Source organism: Epinephelus fuscoguttatus, linkage group LG21 (assembly GCF_011397635.1).
Source record: "Epinephelus fuscoguttatus linkage group LG21, E.fuscoguttatus.final_Chr_v1".
NCBI classification, from domain to species: domain Eukaryota; kingdom Metazoa; phylum Chordata; class Actinopteri; order Perciformes; family Serranidae; genus Epinephelus; species Epinephelus fuscoguttatus.
In genome coordinates, this window is record NC_064772.1 from 3,295,324 (window position 1) to 3,320,502 (window position 25,179).

The 25,179-nt window shown below is 39.7% G+C and overlaps 1 protein-coding gene across 10 annotated transcripts in view; it reads right to left on the minus strand.

Annotated features, from left to right (window-relative positions):
* Positions 1-25,179, minus strand: part of sugct (succinyl-CoA:glutarate-CoA transferase) — a 310,078-nt gene that overhangs the window by 113,287 nt on the left and 171,612 nt on the right. The window contains exon 14 of one of the 10 annotated variants that reach the window (XM_049565788.1): positions 3,682-3,723. The exons of the other annotated variants lie outside the window; for them this stretch is intronic. Coding sequence (XP_049421745.1) covers positions 3,682-3,723 — 42 coding nt within the window. The remainder of the gene's footprint in view (positions 1-3,681; positions 3,724-25,179) is intronic. 10 annotated transcript variants of the gene reach the window in all.

Below are 25,179 nucleotides of genomic sequence, written 5' to 3' on the forward strand. Positions count from 1 at the left end.
CCTATTTACTCTATATATGCTTCCTTTAGGTAACATCATTAGAAATCACTCTATAAATTTCCATTGTTATGCAGATGATACACAGTTGTATTTATCGATGAAGCCAGAAGAAAGTAATCAATTAACTAAACTCCATAACTGCCTTAAAGACATAAAAACCTGGATGAGCACCAATTTCCTGATGTTAAATTCAGACAAAACTGAAGTTATTGTTCTTGGCCCCAAACAACTCAGAGACTCTTTATCTGATGACATAGTTTCTCTAGATGGTATTGCTCTGGCCTCTAGCACTACCGTAAGAAACCTCGGAGTAATATTTGATCAAGATTTGTCTTTTAATTCTCATTTAAAGCAAACCTCACGGACTGCATTTTTTCATCTGCGTAATATTGCGAAAATTAGGCCTATCCTGACCCGAAAAGATGCAGAAAAATTGGTCCACGCTTTTGTTACCTCAAGGCTGGATTACTGTAACTCTCTATTATCAGGTAGCTCTAGTAAGTCCTTAAAAACTCTCCAGCTAATTCAGAATGCAGCAGCACGTGTACTAACAGGAACTAAGAAACGAGATCATATTTCTCCTGTTTTAGCTTCTCTGCACTGGCTCCCTGTAAAATCCAGAATTGAATTTAAAATCCTACTGTTAACTTATAAAGCTCTAAATGGTCAAGCTCCACACTCTGAGAACGCAGGGTTACTCGTGGTCCCTAAAGTCTCCAAAAGTAGATCAGGAGCCAGAGCCTTCAGCTATCAGGCTCCTCTCCTGTGGAATCATCTTCCTGTTACGGTCCGGGAGGCAGACACCGTCTTCGCATTTAAGACTAGACTTAAGACTTTCCTCTTTGATAAAGCTTATAGTTAGGGCTGGCTCAGGCTTGCCCTGTACCAGCCCTTAGTTAGGCTGACTTAGGCCTAGTCTGCCGGAGGACCCCCCTATAATACACCGGGCACCTTCTCTCCTTCTCTCTCTCTCTCTCTCTCTCTCTCTCGTATTCTATTACTGCATCTTGCTAACTCAGCCATTCTGGATGTCACTAACTCGGCTTCTTCTCCGGAGCCTTTGTGCTCCACTGTCTCTCAGATTAACTCATATCGCAGCGGTGCCTGGACAGCGTGACGTGTGTGGTTGTGCTGCTGTCGTGGTCCTGCCAGATGCCTCCTGCTGCTGCTGCCATCATTAGTACACATATGACTATTGTCACACTTGTATACTGCCAGATATTAATACATACTTTCAACATATTGTACCACAGTAGCCAGAACTATAACTATAATATTATTACTTTCAATAATGTTGTTGTAAGATACTGTCATTACCTGCATATCTCTCTCTCTCTCTCTCTCTTTCTCTGTCTCATTGTGTCATGTGGATTACTGTTAATTTGTTATGCTGATCTGTTCTGTACGACATCTATTGCACGTCTGTCCATCCTGGAAGAGGGATCCCTCCTCAGTTGCTCTTCCTGAGGTTTCTACCGTTTTTTTTTTCCCCGTTAAAGGGTTTTTTTTGGGGAGTTTTTCCTTATCCGCTGCGAGGGTCATAAGGACAGAGGGATGTCGTATGCTGTAAAGCCCTGTGAGGCAAATTGTGATTTGTGATATTGGGCTTTATAAATAAAATTGAATTGAATTGAGTTGAAAGACTTTCCACATTCTTATCCATACATTCACATGTTAATAAATATTATTTTACCATTAAAAACGAGTCTCTCCTGATTGAAATGATAATAATGAATTGATTATGGGTTGTGGCTGCATTTAGAATGACAGCAGAAATGAGGAGACGTTGAGGGGATCGTCCTCAGTTTACAATGCAGATCCACAAATTATTGACTGCAGGCTAAACAATAAGAAACACAGGCATAAACATGTAAATAACATGATGTCATGTGGTCACCGTTCACTCCTTACAGAGCCGTAATAACATCATGGCTGGAGGATGGTTAAGAGAGTCAGCCTCAGTTCATCCCCGCCTTTCAGATCAAGTTTCATCTTATCTGTTCTAACTCTCAGCGTCCTCCTTCTCCTCCTCCTCCTCTCTCCGCCACATCATCTGTCACTACATGTTTTCATATTCACTCTGTAAGGTTCTCATACTTTCATAGCATACCTGGATTTTATCAAATCCACGTCTCGCACTTTCCCAGATGTCCCAGAGCTGCTTTCCTATGACCACTGAGGATTTTCAACTGATTATTTCCTTACATTATCCTCCCTCGGCTCCATCACATCCTTCTCCCACTCTGATTACTGTCAACAAAGAACCCCGGCTTATTTCTTTTCCACACAGTCACTCAGAGGTCACAGCCATGTTCTGGACGTCTGACCTCTGAACCCCTGTGGTGTACTTGTAATCTGGGTGGTTTAGGAATTGTAAAGTCTAATAAATGTTGTTCACTGTCCTCATGGATCTGATGAGGACCAAAAGTGTTCTTGGGTCTTTCATTAACATGTACAACAGGGTCTCAGAGTTACTTAAGGACCAGTATTTCCCTCAGAAGGAGCATATGAACTAATGGTTCCAGTTCAGATTTCTCAAAGTTTTGCTCTTCTGTCCTTTGAGGAGCATTTCACCCTCACCATGTCTGATCGGAATATTTCAGAAAGAATAAAACTTCGTTCTGCTAACTGCTGGTGTTGACTCCAAAATATGTTTAAAGGGACTATTTTGTTTTTCAAGTATATCTTCATATTATCAAGACCAAACTTTAATAAATACAAGAGATCCACTGTAAGAGCTCTAACTGCTGGAGATGACAATAAAAAAATTAATTTCACAGATGTTGGGTCCTGTTAATCAATATCAATATTACTTGCAAACCTGTTTAACACAAACCAGTGTATGTACATACATACATACGCACAGACACTAATAACCTCTTCCCACTGCCAGTGATACCTCCATCTCCACATCCGTGCCAGGACCATTGATACTTGCCTAGTAAGACCATCATAATGACGTGAGCTCAGCACTCTGTTTCTCTCTTTGTACCAGACTGGACTCGCTGCTCTGCTAAAAACTTCCTAGAAATTAAAATTCAGTCGGTCCAATGAGGGTTCTGCATCGTAGTTGACAATGTAAGCAGCCAATCAGAGACTGCGTTGTAGTTGATAATGTAAAATGCAGGCTGCAGCTTGCAGAACAGTAATGGCAGCTCCCGAAGCAAGAAGCTCTGACGTCAGTGGAGTAAACACAGTACTAAGTGAAGTTATTGCGAGATTAAAGCCAATAACAATTAAACAAAAACACAATTATACATTGCGGGGTTTCTCAGAGGAAAAGACGTATTCACTGTTCTCCTGACTGAATTTGTGTTTCTGTATAAGGAGTCTGGTGACTTTGGACAGGGACAGCAGCAAAACACATTTTAGCCACATAAAATATGAACACCTAAAAAACAAAGTGCACATGTCAAATGCAACATTATGCTCTCTTCAAAGCCACCAGACTCCATTGATAGAAACATTTTACTCCACAGACTCCAGACAGTCTCTGGTTTTTTTGCTGTCCCTTAATCAGGCAGTTAGTTTGTGTTATTGTGTGACTTTGGGAACTGACCTAACTGTGCCGTTTGTCTTGTCTGCGTGTCTAGACTGGGAGCGTAAGATTATTAACAAACAGTTCTCAAAGAAGGCTGAGTCATGAAGGATGCTTAGCGACGTCCACCCAAACCCACTTACCCTGTGCCTGCCCCAGGCCCAGCTGGTCCCTGTGCAGTGCTGCTGCTTAAAAGAAGAGAGGGGGAGAGACTCAGCAGAGGAACTGTGGACTGCGATTATTCTGCACAGCATGCATGATTATGAAATGTGTTTGAATACATTTCTTGCTGTTACCCTGATGTTGTGAATAAGTTGCTAAATTTGTGGCTACGCTGTTCTCTGATACCAGTGATACAATTTTTTTGATGAAAACTATCATGAAACTGTTTTGTCAACAACCTTTTTTGTTACCATTACAGAAATTAGTTAATGACTAGCTAAAAATAGATGTTAATAATAAAAACTAAGATGAAATCAATGTTTAATTTCTGTTGCAGTGACAAAAATGTTACAGACTATCAGACACTGAAAGCCGAGAAAGGCCGTGCTTGTTATCATCTTCAAATGCTGCATGATGACTGGCTGATAAATCTCAGTAAATAGTCTGCACCAGGATGTTTCGCACACCAGCAAAAACAATCGCACTCGAGCAACGTCAGCCGTTAATGCGAGTTGTGAGCTGAAATTCAGCAGTAAATCAGCAACCGAGTTTGTTAGTTGCAGCGCTGGCTGCCGCTGAATGGCAGCATAACAAGCAGGCACCGGCCACCAGACTTCACATCTGATCCCCGCAGGACTCCTTTCAGTCTGGACTTGAGAAGGTTTATGATTTGATGCTGTTTGACAGGCAGGTAGAAGGCTCAGTTATCTGTGAGTGTAACTGTGCTATAAGTTAACAGTCTGAACTCTGAGCAGTTTTCTCTGACAGAGATGAAAGTTTAGTTTTAATCACTAGCTCTCTGAGAGGACATGAGTTAAACCTCCAGACTAATATGTTGCAGATTAAGAAAGAATTCAGGCTTTAATAAAGTTATTTTTCTGCGTTAACGGTGAGATGGATAAGTCAGAGTTTACAGTGACCCTGGGTACAAATCCCATAGTAGTTGTCTCAGATTAGTTGTTTGTGGTGTCCAAGTTTTTGAGACCATAAATAGAGAGATGTTGAGGTTTTCAAAAGATGATTAGTAAGTGTGTGCTTGTAAATCACCCCTTAAACCTGTCAAAAACTGCTGGAGAAATGACAGTTTGTAAGTGTGCAGACAGTACTTGTAGTTGTACATAAAAATTGTCTAAATAAAATTTTAATACAACCTGTCACCTTGATTCTAATATCTGGATATCTAGCTGTTTTTGCAAGTATCAGGAAAAAAATATATAAAAAACATATAGAACACATAGTGACTAAAGTAATGATTAAAATATTTTGAATTTTCATCGACTAAAACTAGACTAAAACTATGAAGGATAAAAATCACTCAAATGTGACTAGAACTAATAAGCACGTTTGAATCAAGACTAAGTCTAAATCTAAGCTAGCTGCCAAAATTAACAGATTGATACAAATCCAATGTTGTTTCACCACTGATATGCTGAAGGAGTTTGTCTGTCAAGGTGAGTACTCCCACCCACTGAAAGTGTTCGGCCGAGTCCAGACTGAAACAAAATGTTGAGCTCACGGCATCAGGGTGGTCTTACCAGGCTGCCTCCATACAACAAGCTGACACATATAAATATCAAACTTACTTTTATTTGAATTTATTTTACAATGTCATTCCTCCATTACTATCACAACCCACCTGCTGTTTTATTTGTATTTATTTATTTTTTGTATCATTATTATTATTGTTGTATTATTGTAATAGTACTAGTATTATTATTGTTATTATTATTATTAATAATAACTTATAAAGCTCTAAATGGTCAAGCTCCATCATATCTTAGAGAGGTCATAGTGCCATATTATCCCACTAGAACACTGCGCTCTGAATGCAGGGTTACTCGTGGTCCCTAAAGTCTCCAAAAGTAGATCAGGAGCCAGAGCCTTCAGCTATCAGGCTCCTCTTCTGTGGAATCATCTTCCTGTCTACATTTAAGACTAGACTAAAGACTTTCCTTTTTGATAAAGCTTATAGTTAGGGCTGGCTCAGGCTTGCCTTGGACCAGCCCCTAGTTAGGCTGACACAGGCCTAGTCTGTCGGGGGACCTCCTATAATACACCACCTATAATACATCGAGCACCTTCTCTCCTTCTCTCCCTCTCTCCTTTGCTAACATTTATGTCCTATTACTGCATGTCACTAACTTGGCTTCTTCTCCAGAGCCTTTGTGCTCCACTGTGTGGCAGGTTAACTCGTATCGCAGCTGTGCCTGGATGGCGTGATGTGGTTGTGCTGCTGCCGTGGTCCTGCCAGATGCCTCCTACTGCTGCTGTTATCATTAGTCATACTTCTACTGTCATTACACGTATGATTATTGTCACATACATATACTATCATATATTAATATGTACCTACAACATATTGTACCACAATAGCCGTAATTATTATTGTAATATTATTACTTAAATTAATGTTGTTGTAAGCTGTCATTACTGTCTGTCCTGTATCTCTCTCGGTCTCTGTTTCTCTTTATCTCTTTATCATTTTGTCATACTATTAATACATACTTTCAACATATTGTACCGCAGTAGCCAGAACTATAACTATAATATTATTACTTTCAATAAAGTTGTTGTAAGCTACTGTCATTACCTGCATCTCTCTCTCTCTCTCTCTCTTTCTCTGTCTCATTGTGTCATGTGGATTACTGTTAATTTGTTATGCTGATCTGTTCTGTACGACATCTATTGCACGTCTGTCCGTCCTGGAAGAGGGATCCCTCCTCAGTTGCTCTTCCTGAGGTTTCTACCGTTTTTTTTTTCCCCGTTAAAGGGGTTTTTTGGGGGCGTTTTTCCTTATCTGCTGTAAGGGTCCAAAGGACAGAGGGACGTCGTATGCTGTAAAGCCATCTGAGGCAAATTATTATTTGTGATATTGGGCTTTATAAATTAAATTGATTGATTGGTTGATTGATTGATTGATTGATTGATTGATTGATTGATTGATTGATTGATTGATTAAGTCTTAAAAATAAAAGTGCTCAATGCATGAAAAAAAATATAAATAATTAAAGTAATTAAAATAAAAAGCAGCAAGTCCTCATATTTGAGAGACTGGAACCATGAAATGTTTTTGCTTGAAAAATTAACAATTATCAAAATAGTTTCCAATTAATTCTCTAGTGATTCGAATGATGCAAAGTAATGCAAAGTAACTAAAGTTGAAATAAAACAGTAGCAGAGCAAAAAGTTCAATATTTCCCTCTGCAGTATAGTTGAGAATAAGTAGAAAGTGCCATGAGATTAAAAAACGTTAAGTAAAAGTACCTCAAATTTGTACTTAAGTACAATACTTGAGTAAATGTACTTAATTACATTTCAGCACTGGTCAGCAGAGAGTACAGTAACTGAAAGTACAGTAACTTGGATCAATGGACCAATTATAGTAATATTTCTTTCGCCCATGAATTCAATAGCCTAATTAGTATAGTTCCTTTTGAACACATCATAATCTTAATATCTATTGCATAATATTCATGCATTCTTTTGTGTTTCATAAATTTAAAAACTATTTTTCCTCACATTGGACCAATTTTTATTGGACAATGAAAACAAGATGTTTTCTCTTATCTTGGTCAGAGTGCTCTGAACTACTCGTTAAATGCTCTCTGAGCTAAGAGAAGAGCATAAGGTAGAAAACATTGGTGAATCCCAGAAATCACTGGGTATTAACAAAATAAGAACAAATTGTGGATCCGAACAAAAGCCAGAGAAAATTTGTCCGTATATCACTTCTTGCTAGAGGCCCAGTGTATGAGTGCTGTTGTCATTTTTCAAGCACACATATGTCTGGTCAGAATATTTAACTCATCTTTAAAAAGCAGGAAATGCAAGTTGAAGAAATGACGGGTCAAAATGTTTTCTGCAGGAGACATCATCATCATCATCATCATCATCATTATCAAAATTCCTCCTGACTGATGCTGCCCAGTGAGTGGCAGCAGCAAACTGGTTGCACCGGTCTGCTCACATTTTAAATATGTGGATGTGGAAGAAGCAGGGCAGAGCTCTGTCAGATCTCCCTGGATAAATAAAGTTTTAACGAGCAGCTGTTGCTCCGTCTCCCTGCGCTCCTGTAATGAGCCACTGTTGGCCGGCAGCCTGTAATCACAGCGTGACCTCTGACCTCTGACCAGGTCATTCTGAACAACCAGACAGCACACACCCTGAGCTCTGGATGATGTTAGGATGATTAATAATCCTGCTTCCCGTCAAAGGACATCCTCAGGAGGAACAAAGTGATGGGTGTGACGGAGGAAAGAAGAAAAGAGGAAGAGGAAGGACAACAGAAACAAGCAGATGAGAGAAAAGGATGAAGAGGGATAAACTAATATTAACAAAAGAAAACAGGAATACTGTTTTAGGTAACTGCCCGCAAATTTTAATCAACATAAGCAGGCATGATGACTTCACTGTCACTGATAAATTTCCAATGTTATAATAAAATTATGAGAGTTTTGCTCCTGTGATCTCGATGGTTTGGTTTGAGGTGTTCATAAAACTGAGTCCTGTGGCAGTGGAGCAGTAGGGGAAAGCCCCCTAGGGGCTCTACAAGGCCTCTATCTGCACCCGGCATGGCCTCATTCAATTTAAGCTGCTGCATCGCCTTTATTTCTTAAAAGTCAAACTCTCTAAAATGTTCCCATATGTTGATTCCACTTGTGACAGGTGCAGACTGTCTCCTGCATTTTTAACACACTCTGGCTGGCATAATTTGTCCACTTATTGGAATTCAATCTTTTAACACTATCAGATATTTTTAAAATGAAAAGTCACCCAAACCTTTTGACAGATATCTTTGGCATAGCAGGAAGGGAAAATAAGAATCTTTCAGGATCTTAACTCAAAATAAGAAAATTTGTCACTTTATTAGAATGGAGATTAATTCCTCTCCACTGCAAGAATGCTCTTCCACTAAGATGGACTCAGTGGTTGAGTGGTTGAGAGAAGTGATGCAACATCTCAAACTTGGAAACTAAGATTCACATTAAATGTATTAGAATCTGGAATCCATTTATGGAATATATAATAGACTCTAAACCCTGATTTAATTGATGATAACTCCAAGTGAAGTAAGTCACATTTACTTAGTGGTTTATATCTTGTAACTGATCATAACAGGATAGGACCTGATTGGCCCTTATCTCATGCAACTGCCTGTTCCTTTAAAGCTTCTGTGTATATGCAGGTATCTGTATATGGGTGTACCTGTGCATATGTATACATGGGTATGTCATTTTTATTTGACTTGTTTTTCTTTTGCTGTGCTATATAGAAGCTTATATGTTCTTTAAAAAAAAAACAATAAAAATATGTTATATTTAAAAAACACAAAAAAAACAAACTCAGTCTAAGCTGTCTTTAGTCTGTTTCTCATCTTGATGTTCCGATAAAATCAAACATGTTTAATATTATCTTAAGTTTTGAGTCTTGGCTCATGCAAATACTGAAGTTCAATTATGTGAACAATGTCAACAACCAATAGCTGCTCTCTCTGCCGGGTAGACAGTAAACATGGAGGGAACTCCAGGGAGGAGCAAGAACATGAACAAGTCTCGGTTCTCCTGTTCCGTGGAAAAGGAGGAGAAACTGTTGGAGTTGTGGAGTGAAGAAGCGAGAGAAGAGAGTTTAATTTGTATCTGATGCACCAACCAGTACTTATTCATGTGTGTTTTAAAAACAATTCTCCTCTCATTCCCACTGTCTCCTCCCACTAAAATAGCGCAGTTAACCAATGGTAGAGTGGGCGTAGAGTTGAGACAACAAAATCCAAAATGTAAAGTTCAGTCAGGACCACTTTAGTCAAAGGAAAATTTATTTCCATTTGCAGTAGGGGAGACCAGAGATGATTGTAACACAGGTAACAGTTACAGTTTGACCAATTAGAAAGGAGCTGTGGTGATGTCATCAATATAGTACACTCCCCTTTCCATCCTGAGTTCACATCAGAAACCTCAAGTCTCTGTAAGGAAAGTTCTTGATGTTGGACACAAAAAAATAATTTTCGGGTAAGAAACCAAATCTTGTCATTCCTATTGTTTTTTGCTTCATGTCCAATGTGCTGTAGATAAAACTGTTTAACTTATATCACCTTAAGTGTCAGGTTCTCTACTTTAATTTGATGTGCTGCTTTCATGATAGCTAGCAAGGACATGCTGAAAAATGTTAGCTTTGTAATGGCTGCTGGTACGGGTAGGGTTGTAACACTTTTTAAAAGCCTGCACCCCAGGGAAAGGTGTCACCTACATATTTAGGAATACAGTCCACACACACACACACACACACACACACACACACACACACACACACACACACACACATAGAAAGAAGTTCCATTGTTCAGGAATGATTGCTCAGGAACTACCTGTTTCTCCTGCACATACACGCACACACAAACGCGGTCCACAATCACACAAACACATTTGTTATTGTGCTAAATTTTTGACACTTTAAATTGTTTACTCTGTTAAAACTGTTTATTCTTTATTCTTCATTAAAGTTTGTTGCATAAATTGGATAGTGTGTATCTTATTTAATCTTAATACCTATTGTTACATCCATCCCCAGCTAGTGTTACAACCATGGTAGTGGGGAGGGTTATGGGGGTATGTGACATTAACTCCCATAACTCTGTGATTGTGTAGTACCCTCCAAGTGATTTTATTTGTAGTAGACCCATATGGCAACCATGTATCAAAGTTTGAGAGATCTAGCTCAAACACTCATCAAGTTACTTGTGCTCAAGCAAAAAGTGTTACAACCATCCCTGGTCTCCCCTATTATATTGGTGGTATGGCTCTGTTCTGGGGCCTTTCTGCCTTTCCACAGGCCAATGCAGAAAGCCTAAGGCGGAGAGAGCACACCTCTCTACCCTTCCATGTGCATATGAGGAAAGCCTAAGGAGGGAGAGCAACAGCAAAGACCCCCTAGAAATGACGCTGATAAGTCAGACCTGAATGCGCTGAATGAGATTTGCCGATCGGTTGCATAGAAAAGAATCATGTGATCAGCTGACTCCCTTCCATCAATCAGGTGATCCATCAGTTGATTGGGCTGCCTGAGATCAGCTGATGTAACTAGGATGTGAGCTGAGCTTGACATAGTGTCCTGCCTGAACTAACGCTATGCTCAATTCTGTATCAACTACAGATTATATTGATGCCATATTCACAAGAATACTGTCCACATATGATGCCTTTTCTCAAGTTATGTGTTTTTGCAGAATTGCTAATATGTCATATTTTCAAAAGGGAGTTTGGTGTAACATTTTCGACCAGGAGCAGGATGGGAAATAATTTTAAAAGGAATCTAGTATCTAGCATATTACATCTATGTTACGATGACAGCCTCAGAAAATGCTTTTATGTTATAGTACAAGGAAGATTATCCATCAAAGATTATTCCAGCAATTTTATTACACAAAACAAAATTCCATTACTTTTCTAACATTTTCAATAATATTTTACTAATTCCATGACTTTTCCAGGCCTGAATGAAAGAATCACCTCAAAACATCACTTGTGCATGTTCTAATTAACTGCACTTGTGGACCATTCTTCATGTTGTTTATTGCTATGTTTTATTGTCCAGCACCTGCTTCAAACGGCTTGTGGATGTGTGTGACTACTATGCTTCATTAGTTTAGTTTAAAATAAACCCTTAATTCACTCAGTTAGAAGTGAAAATATGCTGACTCTGTACACACTAAAATCATTGTTCATTTAAATGGAGTCTGGTGGACCTCTGGGCTGTTTTTGGTTGAAACATAAAGGATCTTACTCTTTAAGCAAAGAAGGTCTGGGGAACCTCTGGCTCATTTGTAGATTGTGCGTCCCATATAGGCTGAGTCCTTTGAAGTGGCCCTGGTTTGACACCAAACCTCTCTCAGTCCCTCCTTTTCTGCCACTCCTCAGCTGCACTATAATGCAGGGATCTGTAAGGATCCTTTCCTAAATGTTGTCGGATACTCAAAATAACAATCTGAGCCTTTCAAGTGACAAAAACAAACACTTTTAGTGAACACACTGATAGTGTTAACATGCCCAGAGCTGCCTGCAACCTTCTCACTCAATACTGACCCGATTTAAAACATTGTTGTTCTCATTAGTCACATAGGCACAAAAACATGTGAAAATAGGGTCCAGACAGACTTAAAACATTTAAACAACCCGACATGTAAAACTCTACAGCCTGCATTTAAACATTCACGTTATTTGTTGTTACGATGTTAAAACATCAGTATTGTCCTTTATCAGGATCTAAACTGGAGGCCTGAACATCTGTGATTGAGAGCCGATGTTCTACAAGAAGTGAAGAGTCTTCAGAAATAAACAGCTCAGCCACTCCATCTACGGACACCAATCACTGTGAAGAGGGAACAGGTTGTACAGCACCAAGCAATGAGCACTGCAGCCTGAAAAAAAGAATGCAGAGCCATCACTCTGTCCATGAAAAACAAGAGGACGGGCTGAGATCATTTAGGTTCTCTCTCTTCCTGTTCCAAACCACGGTGAAATGCTCATGATGTGCCGACAGATGAACAGGCTCTGAATTATCAAAGACTGACAGGAGGTTCACCTGACCTCTGAGATCAATTACAGGTAATCTGACTGCCTGATTTACACTCCTGCGGCAGAGCTGACTTCCTCATAAAAAAGCTCACGGAACCGTCAGAGACTGTCAATAGCAACAGATTACAGGGAGGATCATCTCTCCGAAAAGAGACTTGAGCAGCTCTGACAACAACAAATGTTCCAGTGTTAAATATGTGTTGCTCACTTCATGTAACATAACTGATATGGACATCTAGCAGGATGCTTTCATATAATGTAGAATGTCTATGTAGCACATTGATATTAATATGCATTTAACAATGCACTTTATTTTTTCCTGACTTTCTTTTTATGTACAAATTGTAAAACTAGTTTTTCTTGTTTCTAACGAGAAGAAAGGGAGTGAGGTGTTTTTTCTGCTGCTACTATTGTTACATTATTCAGGTGCTGACGTATTGCGGTAAGCGAGTTGTGTCATTTCCGGTGTTTCTGTGACAGTGTCTCTGTACTGCTCTGGTGAATTCCACTTGCCTGCTTTCTCACCTCAGTTGCTTTAACGCTGCTTTTACGTCTACTTCAAGTCATAACCCACACTGGTTCTGTTTAAGCACCTATAGCTCTCCTCCTTTCTACGACTTTCTCGCTAATCTCTTAGCTGTTGTTTGCACGCTCTTAGCCTTCTTAGCTACATTAGCTTAGCCATGGCTTCTCCTTCTCCTGCTCTTTCTTGCCCGGTGTGTCAAATGTTCAGTTATGCCTCTGCCTCCTTTAGCGACAGTGGTAATTGTAACAAGTGTAGCTTATTTGCTGCATTGGAGGCGAGGCTTAGTGAATTAGAAGCGTGGCTCCGCACCATGGAAAACCATTCAGCAGCTGCGGTAGTTAGCCAGTCCCCTGTAGCCGGTGCGGAGCCACATAGCATAGCCTTAGCCTCTGCTAACTGTCCTCCGGTAACTCCCGTTCAGCCGGGAGGTTGGGTTACTGATCCGCCAGAAGCACAGCTCAAGCCAAAGCCCACGGCTCACCACCAGCCTGTTCACGTTTCCAACCGCTTTTCCCCACTCAGCGACACACCCGCTGAGGATAAAACTCTGGTTATTGGCAGCTCTATTCTGAGAAACGTGAAGTTAGCAACACCAGCGGCCATAGTCAAATGTATCCCTGGGGCCAGAGCGGGCGACATTGAATCAAATTTAAAGCTGCTGGCTAAAGCTAAACGTAGATTCAGTAAGATTGTTATTCACGCCGTGCAATGACACCCGGTTACGCCAATCGGAGGTCACTAAAATTAATATTGCTGTGTGAATACGCAAAAACGATGTCGGACTCCGTAGTTTTCTCTGGACCCCTCCCAAATCTGACCAGTGATGACATGTTTAGCCGCATGTCATCATTTAACGCTGGCTGTCCAGGTGGTGTCCAGCAAAGCGATGTGGGTTTTGTTAATAATTGGCAAACTTTCTGGGAAAACCTGGTCTTATTAGGAGAGATGGCATTCATCCCACTTTGGATGGAGCTGCTCTCATTTCTAGGAACCTGGCAAACTTTATTAGTAATTTAAATCCCTGACAACCCAGAGTTGAGACCAGGACTCGGAGACGCAGTCCTAAACGCCTCTCTGAGCTTCTAGTTCAGTTACCCAGCCATAGTTTTAATAGTTTTATACAAACGGTGTCTGTCCCCCGACCGCCTAAATTATCTAAATCTAAAATTAAACAAAGAGGAGTTGTGCATAACAACCTCATAAAAATTAAAACCTCTTCTGTGACAGAAAGACAAAACAGGAGAATTAAATGCGGACTGTTGAATATCAGGTCTCTATCGTCTAAAGCAGTGTTAGTAAACGAATTAATATCAGATAATCATATTGATTTACTCAGTCTCACTGAAACGTGGCTGTGTCAAGATGAATATGTCAGTCTAAATGAATCCACTCCTCCCAGTCATAATAATACCCACATTCCTCGAGGCAGTGGCCGAGGAGGGGGAGTTGCAGCCATTTTTAACTCTAGCCTGTTAATCAGTCCTAAACCTAAACTAGATTATAATTCATTTGAAAGCCTCTTAGTCTTTTACATCCGACCTGGAAAACCTCGCAGCCACTTTTATTTGTTATAGTGTACCGTGCTCCTGGCCCGTATTCTGAATTTGTATCTGAATTCTCAGAGTTTTTATCCAGTTTAGTTCTTAAATCAGATAAAGTTATTATTGTAGGCGATTTTAACATTCATGTCGACGCGTTGATAATGACTCCTGGCTACCGTTTATCTCATTATTAGACTCCATTGGCTTCAGTCAGGGTGTACATGAACCTACTCATTGTTTTAACCATACCCTCGATCTAGTTCTGACGTATGGAATTGAAATTGATAACCTAAAAGTCTTTCCACAGAATCCCTCGCTATCGGATCATTATCTGATTACTTTTGATTTCTTTTTACTCGATTACACACCACTCAGCAACAGTTACTATACTAGATGTTTATCAGATAGTGCTGTCGCAAAACTTAAGGAAAAGATTACTTCGTCGTTAAATTCAATACCAATACCTTCAGTAACAGAGGTTTCCCGTGCCGACTTTAACCTCTCCCGAATTGATCATTTTGTTGATAGCAAGTTCGCTCCTTGGTATAACTGTCAAACCCGTAAGTTAAAACAAATATCGCGAAAATTTGAAAGGAATTGGCGATTAACCAAACTGGAAGAATCTCGTTTAATCTGGACAGACAGTCTCAAAACTTATAAGAGGGGCCTCCAATGCCAGAGCAAACTATTACTCAGCTCTAATAGAAGACAATAAGAACAACCCCAGGTTTCTTTTCAGCACTGTAGCCAGGCTGACTGAGAGTCAAAGCTCTATTGAGCCTTGTATTCCCTTAGCCCTTAGCAGTAATGATTTTATGAGCTTTTTTAATGACAAAATTCTAACTATTAGAGGCAAAATTCATGACCTCTTGCCCTCAGATAGTACCTATCTAACCTCAAACACAGCTGTAAAATCTAATATATATTTAGATTGCTTCTCCCCAATTTCTCTTCAAGAATTGACCGCAGTGATTTCTTCATCCAAATCATCAACGTGTCTCTTAGACCCCATCCCAACTAGGCTACTTAAGGAGGTCTTTCCTTTAGTTAACACTCATATATTAGATATGATCAATATATCCTTATTAACAGGCTATGTACCACAGTCTTTTAAGATAGCTGTAATTAAACCTCTACTAAAAAAGCCCACCCTGGATCCAGAGGTGTTAGCCAATTATAGACCAATATCTAATCTTCCCTTTATGTCAAAGATCCTTGAGAAAGTAGTCGCAGACCAGCTGTGTGATTTTCTCCAGGATAATAATTTATTTGAGGAATTTCAGTCAGGATTTAGAGTGCATCATAGCACTGAGACAGCACTAGTTAAAATTACAAATGACCTTCTGATTGCTTCTGACAAAGGACTCGTCTCTGTACTTGTTTTATTAGATCTTAGTGCGGCGTTTGACACAATTGACCATCAAATTCTACTGCAGAGACTGGATCACTTAATTGGCTTAAAAGGTTCAGCGCTAAGCTGGTTTAAATCTTATTTATCTGATCGTTTTCAATTTGTTGACGTTCAATGAACCATCCTTACGTACTAAAGTTTGTTTTGGAGTTCCGAGTTCTGTGCTCGGACCAATCCTGTTTACTCTATATATGCTTCCTTTAGGTAACATCATTAGAAATCACTCTATACATTTCCATTGTTATGCGGATGATACTCAGTTGTATTTATCAATGAAGCCAGAAGAAAGCAATCAATTAACTAAACTCCATAATTGCCTTAAAGACATAAAAACTTGGATGAGCACCAATTTCCTGATGTTAAATTCAGACAAAACTGAAGTTATTGTTCTTGGCCCCAAACAACTCAGAGACTCTTTATCTGATGACATAGTTTCTCTAGATGGCATTGCTCTGGCCCCTGCCACTACCGTAAGAAACCTCGGAGTAATATTTGATCAAGATTTGTCTTTTAATTCTCATTTAAAGCAAACCTCACGGACTGCATTTTTTCATCTAATATTGCGAAAATTAGGCCTATCCTGACCCGGAAAGATGCAGAAAAATTGGTCCACGCTTTTGTTACCTCAAGGCTGGATTACTGTAACTCTCTATTATCAGGTAGCTCTAGTAAGTCCTTAAAAACTCTCCAGCTAATTCAGAATGCAGCAGCACGTGTACTAACAGGAACTAATAAACGCGATCATATCTCTCCTGTTTTAGCTTCTCTGCACTGGCTCGCTGTAAAATCCAGAATTGAATTTAAAATCCTACTGTTAACTTATAAAGCTCTAAATGGTCAAGCTCCGTCATATCTTAGAGAGCTCATAGTGCCATATTATCCCACCAGAACACTGCGCTCTGAGAACGCAGGGTTACTCGTGGTCCCTAAAGTCTCCAAAAGTAGATCAGGAGCCAGAGCCTTTAGCTATCAGGCTCCTCTGGAATCATCTTCCTGTTACGGTCCGGGAGGCAGACACCGTCTCCACATTTAAGACTAGACTTAAGACTTTCCTCTTTGATAAAGCTTATAGTTAGGGCTGGCTCAGGCTTGTCCTGTACCAGCCCTTAGTTAGGCTGACTTAGGCCTAGTCTGCCGGAGGACCCCTCTATAATACACCGGGCCCCTTCTCTCTCTCTCTCTCTCTCTCTCTCTCTCTCTCTCGTATCCTATTACTGCATCTAGCTAACCCGGCCATTCTGGATGTCACTAACTCGGCTTCTTCTCCGGAGCCTTTGTGCTCCACTGTCTCTCAGATTAACTCATATCACAGCGGTGCCTGGACAGCGTGACGTGTGTGGTTGTGCTGCTGCCGTGGTCCCACCAGATGCTTCCTCCTGCTGCTGCCATCATTAGTCATTAGTCATACTTCTACTGTTATTACACACATATGATTATTGTCACACATGTATACTGCCAGGTATTAATACATACTTTCAACATATTGTACTGCAGTAACCAGAACTATAACTATAATATTATTACTTTCATTAATGTTGTTGTAAGCTACTGTCATTACCTGCATATCTCTCTCTCTCTCTCTCTCTCTCTCTCTCTCTCTCTCTGTGTCATATGGATTACTGTTAATTTATTATGCTGATCTGTTCTGTACGACATCTATTGCACGTCTGTCCGTCCTGGAAGAGGGATCCCTCCTCAGTTGCTCTTCCTGAGGTTTCTACCGTTTTTTTTCCCCGTTAAAGGGGTTTTTTTGGGGAGTTTTTCCTTATCTGCTGTGAGGGTCTTAAGGACAGAGGGATGTCGTATGCTGTAAAGCCCTGTGAGGCAAATTGTGATTTGTGATATTGGGCTTTATAAATAAAATTGATTGATTGATTGATTGAAATACAGACAATATAAACCAAAGTATTGAACACATTAAAATCTTGACCCGCTGGTGGCACTAGATGAACAGTCAGAGGATCCCTAAAGTTAATACAATTCATCCTGAGGAGAACATGATTGATGAACCACATTTCAAAACAATCAGTGCAATAGTTGTTGAGATATTTCAGTCTGGAACACAGAGACAATTAACTGACATTAGCATCTCTATAGATGTGCGGCTGATGTGGCTAAAACTGTCTTTTTAAAAATTCAAAACAGTGTTGGACATGTGAGAAGTAGGGCTGGTATTGGAACTCAATACTTTTAAGGTATCTGCCAAAATAACCTGGTGCTAAATAGTATTGAAGCATCTCCAGTCAAACAATACCTGCAACCGTTCTTCAGCTTAAGCCTGCAACCAGCTGAAAATTCTCCTGGTTAAAATTCCCTCAGTGTTCATTGGGCCTCATTCTCTAATATGGGCATAAAAATCTTCTTATTTTTATTTATTTATTTATTTATTTATTTATTTATATATTTTATCTTTAATTGTCTTAATTTTAATTTATATCTTTATATTTTTGCGCCGTGTTTAAATGTTATGCACCAGATCATCACCAAGTCAAATTCCTTGTAAGTGCAAAGTTTCTTGGCAATAAAACTTTTCTGATTCTGGTTTATCCGCTGCTGCAGCAGCTACAACCCATACAGTCTGTTGTGAAGTTGAGCATAGTGCATTTGACAGTGTTGACTATTCAGCATGCAGAAATGCCACCAAAATGTTATAAAGTATAACTGAATTTTATGCCACTAAGTATGCACTTCATATTTATAACTGTACTATTTATTAGTAATATGTAGTAGGACAATGTGCAATCTTCATTTAGTACTGGTCAATTTTCTGTTTTGCAGTAGCACTTTACCTAATATGCACTAGCACTTTATAAGAGCATTGTGCAATTTAGATTTGTATTATTTAAATCTGTGCAATCCATATGTTATCTATGCAACAGCACTTTCCTTTTTTGCACACTAGCTCGACTGGTCTCTGTACTCTGTTCTGTGTACTTGTATGTATATGTCTTGAATGAGCCGTGTACTTGTATTGTGTATGTTCTGTTTCTTTTCTTTTTTTCTATTTTATCTGATGTAATATCAACCTGCCAAGGGACTACAGATGGAAATTAGCCTACGGCTATAATCTGGCATATTTACGTGTATATGTTCATTAATATGCACTGTCCCTTTTTAAATAAATAAATTGAAATTGAAATTGAAATGCTTCCATTCACATGATGGGTATTGAATGAAGCAGAAAAAAAGTTATTAAATTAATTACTCTATTAGTATCGATATCTTGTTAAGGGCACTGGTATCACAATTTTTTATATGCTAACCAGCCCTAATGAGAAAACTGTACCCCAAGCGCACTCTCTGGAAGTCCACAGAGAGTCCCTTTGAGTCCCCTTGTGGACTTGATGAAATGTGGACAGCCCTTTGCACTCACAGACTTCCTGGGAACATGCCTGTCAAGTCCATGAGTGTGCAAGTGCAGTGAAATCTGGACATTTGGATTCAGCCTTAGCCTTCACATTCCCTAACTCTTCCTTCCTGGTGCTTTCTAATGATTCAAAAACACATACATCATTAAAGATGTATCGTTTCCAAAATCTCAAAACAAAAGACTTCATTTATGACCCTGAATTAAGTTAATAAAGGTATTCTTAATAAGAGGTGAACCACCCCTTCAAAGTCACAGTGAAATCTAAGCACATAAATTTTATCAACAACCCAAAAGTTCACCATGACAACAACTATATGTCTTTATTACCCTTTTCATATGAGAGCATGTTATTTGACCTATAATACTCTTGTCATTTTTTCCACAGATGTCTTTCTGACGTGCAGGAAGTCTGTTTGTTCACTTCAGCCTCCTTTATGGAAACAAACATTCCACATTTGAATTTCTGCGACATTTCTGGTTCATTGTGCTAAAAAGCACCTGACATTAAAAACTGAAATATAGTTAGAGGCAGGCAGGTTCAATTTGTTGAAATAAATAATTGCTGCAAGGGCGTGAAAAACTTCAGTCCGTATATAACTCACTCCATTCCTCTTTCGAACATCACTGGGATGAAATAAAAGAGTCAATTTCCAAAACACATACAGATATACAGGAGGGTCTTCATACACAGTTAGAAAGAGGAATAAATCCATCATTGTGTTCAGCAGATGATAAGAACTATTAGTCGCAGGAGACAGCAGTGGGCTGGAACAGATCCTCCACTAATTGAGTTTCAAGAGTCTTCACAGAGAAAAAGACAAATGTGCTCAGGCCATCATTCTTTCAGCAGACGCGAGGCAGTAATCACTGGAGGAAACAAAACCGCTGGAATTACAGGGATTAAAGAGCTCTCATAAATACACTGAGAGACAAACCAGGAAGGATTCCTGCCAGAAAATGCCCGTCAGTCATTTCTGGAATAGTCTCAGATGGAGCTGTGGTCACAGTACAGAGCTCAGGGTGGTGGAAGGCAAGCAGCAAATCTTATATATGATATGTATCCTGCAAAATACTTTTAGACCTCACTAAATACTTGTGTCAAATATTTTTTGTAGGAAATCTGATTACTGCCCAGACTTTGATAATTGACATATTTTCCTGTGCAGGAAGAGCAGCATCCCAATAACACACAGCTGTCGCACATTAGGAATGTATCTGTGATGATGATTTGGATTGGGTCAGTTTCAGTCAGCTGGTGTTGACTGACAAAATCATATAGTGTGTGATAAGAGTGTAATTTTAGGTCTTCAGAACCAGTGTCTGCCTGTCATTGTCACACATGATATACTCTTCTGATGTTGATCCAGGATGTAACCAGACTCTGAGCTCATTTACATCTTTCTTGGTCACTTCAGCACAAATGTTGCTGCATATAAACAAGCTGCTAGTTGGGGTCAGTGTTTGAACACATGACAATTGGCTTTCATGTTTGATTTGGTACAAGAACATGTGACAGGTGGTGTCCATGTTTGATTGGTACAAGAACATGTGACAGGTGGTGTCCATGTTTGATTGGTAAAAGAACATAGCTGTTTTCATAGCTGTCATCAGTCACAGCCCAAGTACTGTTCCAATTCAAAGTTCACATCTAGCCAAGTTCAGTCCAAATGCCCAGATGTGTTCTCGCCACGCCCCTTTTACCAGGGATGCATCAGAGCAGACTTGTGTGGACTTCAGACAGCCAGGTATCCCAGCATGCATTTCGCAACAATCATCAGAAATAGCGAGTGAGGGAAAGGCGCACAATTGTAAGTCGTAATTACCAATATGCTACTGTTGTTTTGTCACGGAATGGAGAGTTTTCATGCGTAGTTTAAACTTCAAATCCCTGGTCGATGTTTTAATATAGAGCCCACTTGAATGTAAGGTCCCGCCAGATGTCAACCATGTCGGTGTCAGCGCTCATAGATAATAAACGTGTGTATGAGCGCTCAGGCTGCCCCACCAAGAACAGCCTCTCTCACGTAGTCCTTTTGAAATTCGTCGCTGATATCTCTGTAGCGGTTAAATATGAAATGTAATTTGTTTGGGGTATGTCTAATTAGCAATATTCATTCTCAGTAGGCTATATAAGACATATTATTATATTATTAAATATTGTAAGATTGTTAATTTAGTTGTTCTTTGTATGTATTCTTTTGCTTATTTCTGTGTTTTTACCATTCAATAATGATTTTAAGAATTTATTGTAATTCATTTATTGTATTTAAAGATTAATTGTATTTATTGTAGTATTTATTCAACAGCATTTTAAATACTGATTTCCCTCTTAACATCTAACCTGTTTGATCCCATTTATATTGGTGAGGATAGACTAAATGAGAAACTGCTGTCAGTATAATCCAGTACAGTTCAACAGCACCACAATCTACAACTCAACACTTCAATAAAACGTTACACTTAATACAACATTAAACAGCTTTTTTTTTTCTAGGTGTACCAAGTAAACTGTCAAGTCTCCATAAAAATGTAGACAGAAAGCATAATTATGAGACAAATGTAGTGATGCACAGTAACTAAGTATATTTACTCAAGTATCTAGCTAGTACAAATTTGATGTACTTGTACTTTGGGTACTTTGTGCTATTTTACATTCTACTCAAGCTACATTTATTTGATAGCTATAGTTACTTTTCAGATGGTTTGTTTTATATGTTGTAAGTTTCATTTTTACAAATTGATATGCGTTATCAATCAGACTAGTACACCAGTGAAAGGTGTTAAAATTATTTCTACCATGACAACATTTAAATGCTGCTTACATGTGGCCTATGTGTAAATTGATCAATTAATACTCAATACATATTAATGTATATGATGATTACAACACCTGAAACTGGGCCATAATGAGTACTTTTAACTTTTAATTTTAAGTAGGCCTACATTTTGCTGACAATACCCAGATACTTTTACTCAAGTCAGATTTGGTATGCAGCACTTTTACTTGTGACTGAGTTTTTGTTCTTTGTTGTGATATTACTACTTTTTCTGGGTACTTTGTCCACAACTGGACAAATATATCAAACAATTGAGACATGCAAGCATAGCACGTCTCATCCTCATCCTCCACCTCATTTTCCGCTGTCTTTCTTGATTCTGCCTCCTCAGCTGGGCAGCCTCCTCTTCAGCCTGCAGGTACAGCAATCCTGCTGCAATAACTGCACCAAGACGCCTTTTCTGATCCACGTCAATTATCGATTTTCGATTTCCAACTCGCCAATGCTCACAATCACAATAAACACAAACTCTCCACTTTTCCCCCCGCACCATGCTTTTGTTTTGATTACACATAATCAGAAGCCAGCTGCTGGGAAAAGGTTTTAAAAGACATTTTATTAAAATATTTTGGCTATTTATATGTTTTTGTATGTCAGTTATATATGTTGAAATGTTAAAAACATATACATATTAATTTCTTAGAATGACAATGAAAAGATGCAGGGCTGGGCTGTGTTTATATTGTTTTAAATACATGTATACAACACAGTACAACAGCCAAGATGAGCAGGGGTGGTGACATCATCAAGATCGCTGCTGTTCCAAAAGCAAAAATGACTGTACTCCCGTCCTCCCATTCTTGGGAGGTCCGGACTCTCGCGTGGACTTGCCAAGTCGACAAGTCCAAACTGCTGAACTTGAGTATTGAGAAACGCCTCATGTGACAGGTGGTGTCCATGTTTGAATGGTAAAAGAACATGTGACAGGTGGTGTCCATGCTTGATTGGCAAAACAATAGGGGGCTATTCCATCATTGCAACTAAGGAAATCCGTGCTTAAATGAAAAAGCCCCGTTTGACTTATTGTCAACTTCCATTTAGGACCGTTCCATGAACAGAATTCAGCCTTGTCTGATTAGCGTTAACTCTAGTGAGGCTTGAAAAAGCTTCAACTGAGCACCCACATGCAGTATACAAGCAGCCCAGAACAAATGATTGTCAAACAGAGGATATTAAGTCATAAAATGAAGGAAAAAACAAGAGCTGTGCTCCTCTCTCCAGCAGAACAAACATGCTGATGGAGCTCTATGAAGAATATGAAGTGGTATTCATTAAAAGGGGTAATACTGGCAAGAAATGCAGACTGACTAAATGCATTACACAAGTCTGCTCATCCTTTTTTTTTTTTTTTTAATTTATGATACGCTGCTGGGCGGCATCAGTTGGTAACATGCTTGGAATGAACCTTTTGCGGTGTTATAATATGCTGCCAGTCGGCCAGACAACACTTGAGTAACAGTATGATACACCCCTGGACGGAGTCAGGTTAAAACGCTGCCAGCAACAATGGAATTTAAGGAGCTGAAAAGTCCCTGTAGGGTGGATGGGAGTGGTAGCGGATGGGTCCAACAAACCCTAGACTTTCACCCAGGAGCCTGCTGTTTGCTTCCCAAATGAATGTAGAGTCAAATCGTGATGCTTATTTCTAAACCTAATCCCATGCTTTTGTTGATGTTCTGGCTTGGTTGTGGTGTCCCAGAATGTCAACAGCAGATGCAGGGGGACACCTTGCACATAACATGTAGACATGAAATGCCACTGACAAAGCTGCGATATGTGACAACTTGGGATGACAACATGTTGGTGTTGCCCATGGGCATGAAGGTGTGGCGAAGATGAGGGTAGAAAAAAACTGGAAAGTCTGTGGTGTTTGATGCCAGGTTTTCCGAGCATATTGTGTTTTTTAACACGTAAAATATAAAATACGTAGAGCCTCGTATGCACTACCGGTTTAAATCATGCTGCAAAATCTTGGCTAAAAAGTCAACTTTCCTTGAATTTGCACATACCTTACCTACTTCCTGGTTGCAGTGACAGCTAGCAAGCATATCTTGGTATTTTTAAGACATTTGAAATGTTGATTTAAGACATTCATTCATTTCCATAACCGCTTATCCTTTTGAGGGGCTGGAGCCTATCCCAGCTGACATTGGGCCAGGTACACCCTGGACAGGTCGCCAGACAATCGCAGGGCTAACACATAGAGAAAGACAACCATTCACAGTCACACCTACGGCCAATTTCGAGTCACCAATTAACCTATCCCCAACCTGCATGTCTCTGGACTGTAGAAGGAAGCTGAAGTACCTGGAGAAAACCCATGCTGACACGGGGACATGCACAGTCCCCGCACAGAAGGGCTCCCTCCCGGGTTTGAACCAGGAACCCTCTTGCTGTGAGTCGACAGTGCTAACCACTACACCACCGTGCTGCCCCAGACCTGTAAATAACAATTAAGGTCTTAATTTTAGATCAATGAATTCAATGCCTTTCAGGACTTTTTATGGAACTGCAGGAGCCTTGTTGTAATCTCAGCCACTGGTTTTCAATTCTTCAGTACAGCATGATGTTCTTGACAAAGCAGGGTATGCTTTAGGGCTTGGCTACCTTGTTGATTGACAAGTCGCTACCATGGTGGTTTTCTCAGCCTCTCAGTCAGATTTACGCCTCGCTCCTTAGGGGCATTGCTCCCGCTCCCAGTTTCAATCCCCAAACATAATGCTGTTTTGTGGCATTCTTTAAGAATTCTGAAAAAATTTAAACTTTCCTTTGGCCTTCAGAGCATGTCTCTCTTCTCCCCACTTTCTAACAACCCCTTATTCCCCCCTCTAGCCATTCCTCTGTTTTTAAAATCTGGCATGCCAAGGGCATCCAAAAACTGGAGCACTTGTACATAGATGGTGTCATCGCCAGTTTCACACAGCTCCAAGAAAAATTTGATCTGCCACGCTCTCATTTCTTTCAGTTCTTGCAGGTGAGGGATTTTATTAGGAAGAAGTTACCAGATTTTCCCTCTCTCCCACCTAAAACCCATCTTGATCATATAATTAACACGCTTTTACACTCTCGAAGGGGGAGGCTGGCCAAAGTTTATGAATTCATAATTTCGATTAATATGCCTACTTTAACTATTATAAAACAGCACTGGGAGGAGGAGCTTGGCTTTGACATCTCGGATGACATTTGGGACACAGCCTTGAATCGTGTACAATCCTCATCCATATGTG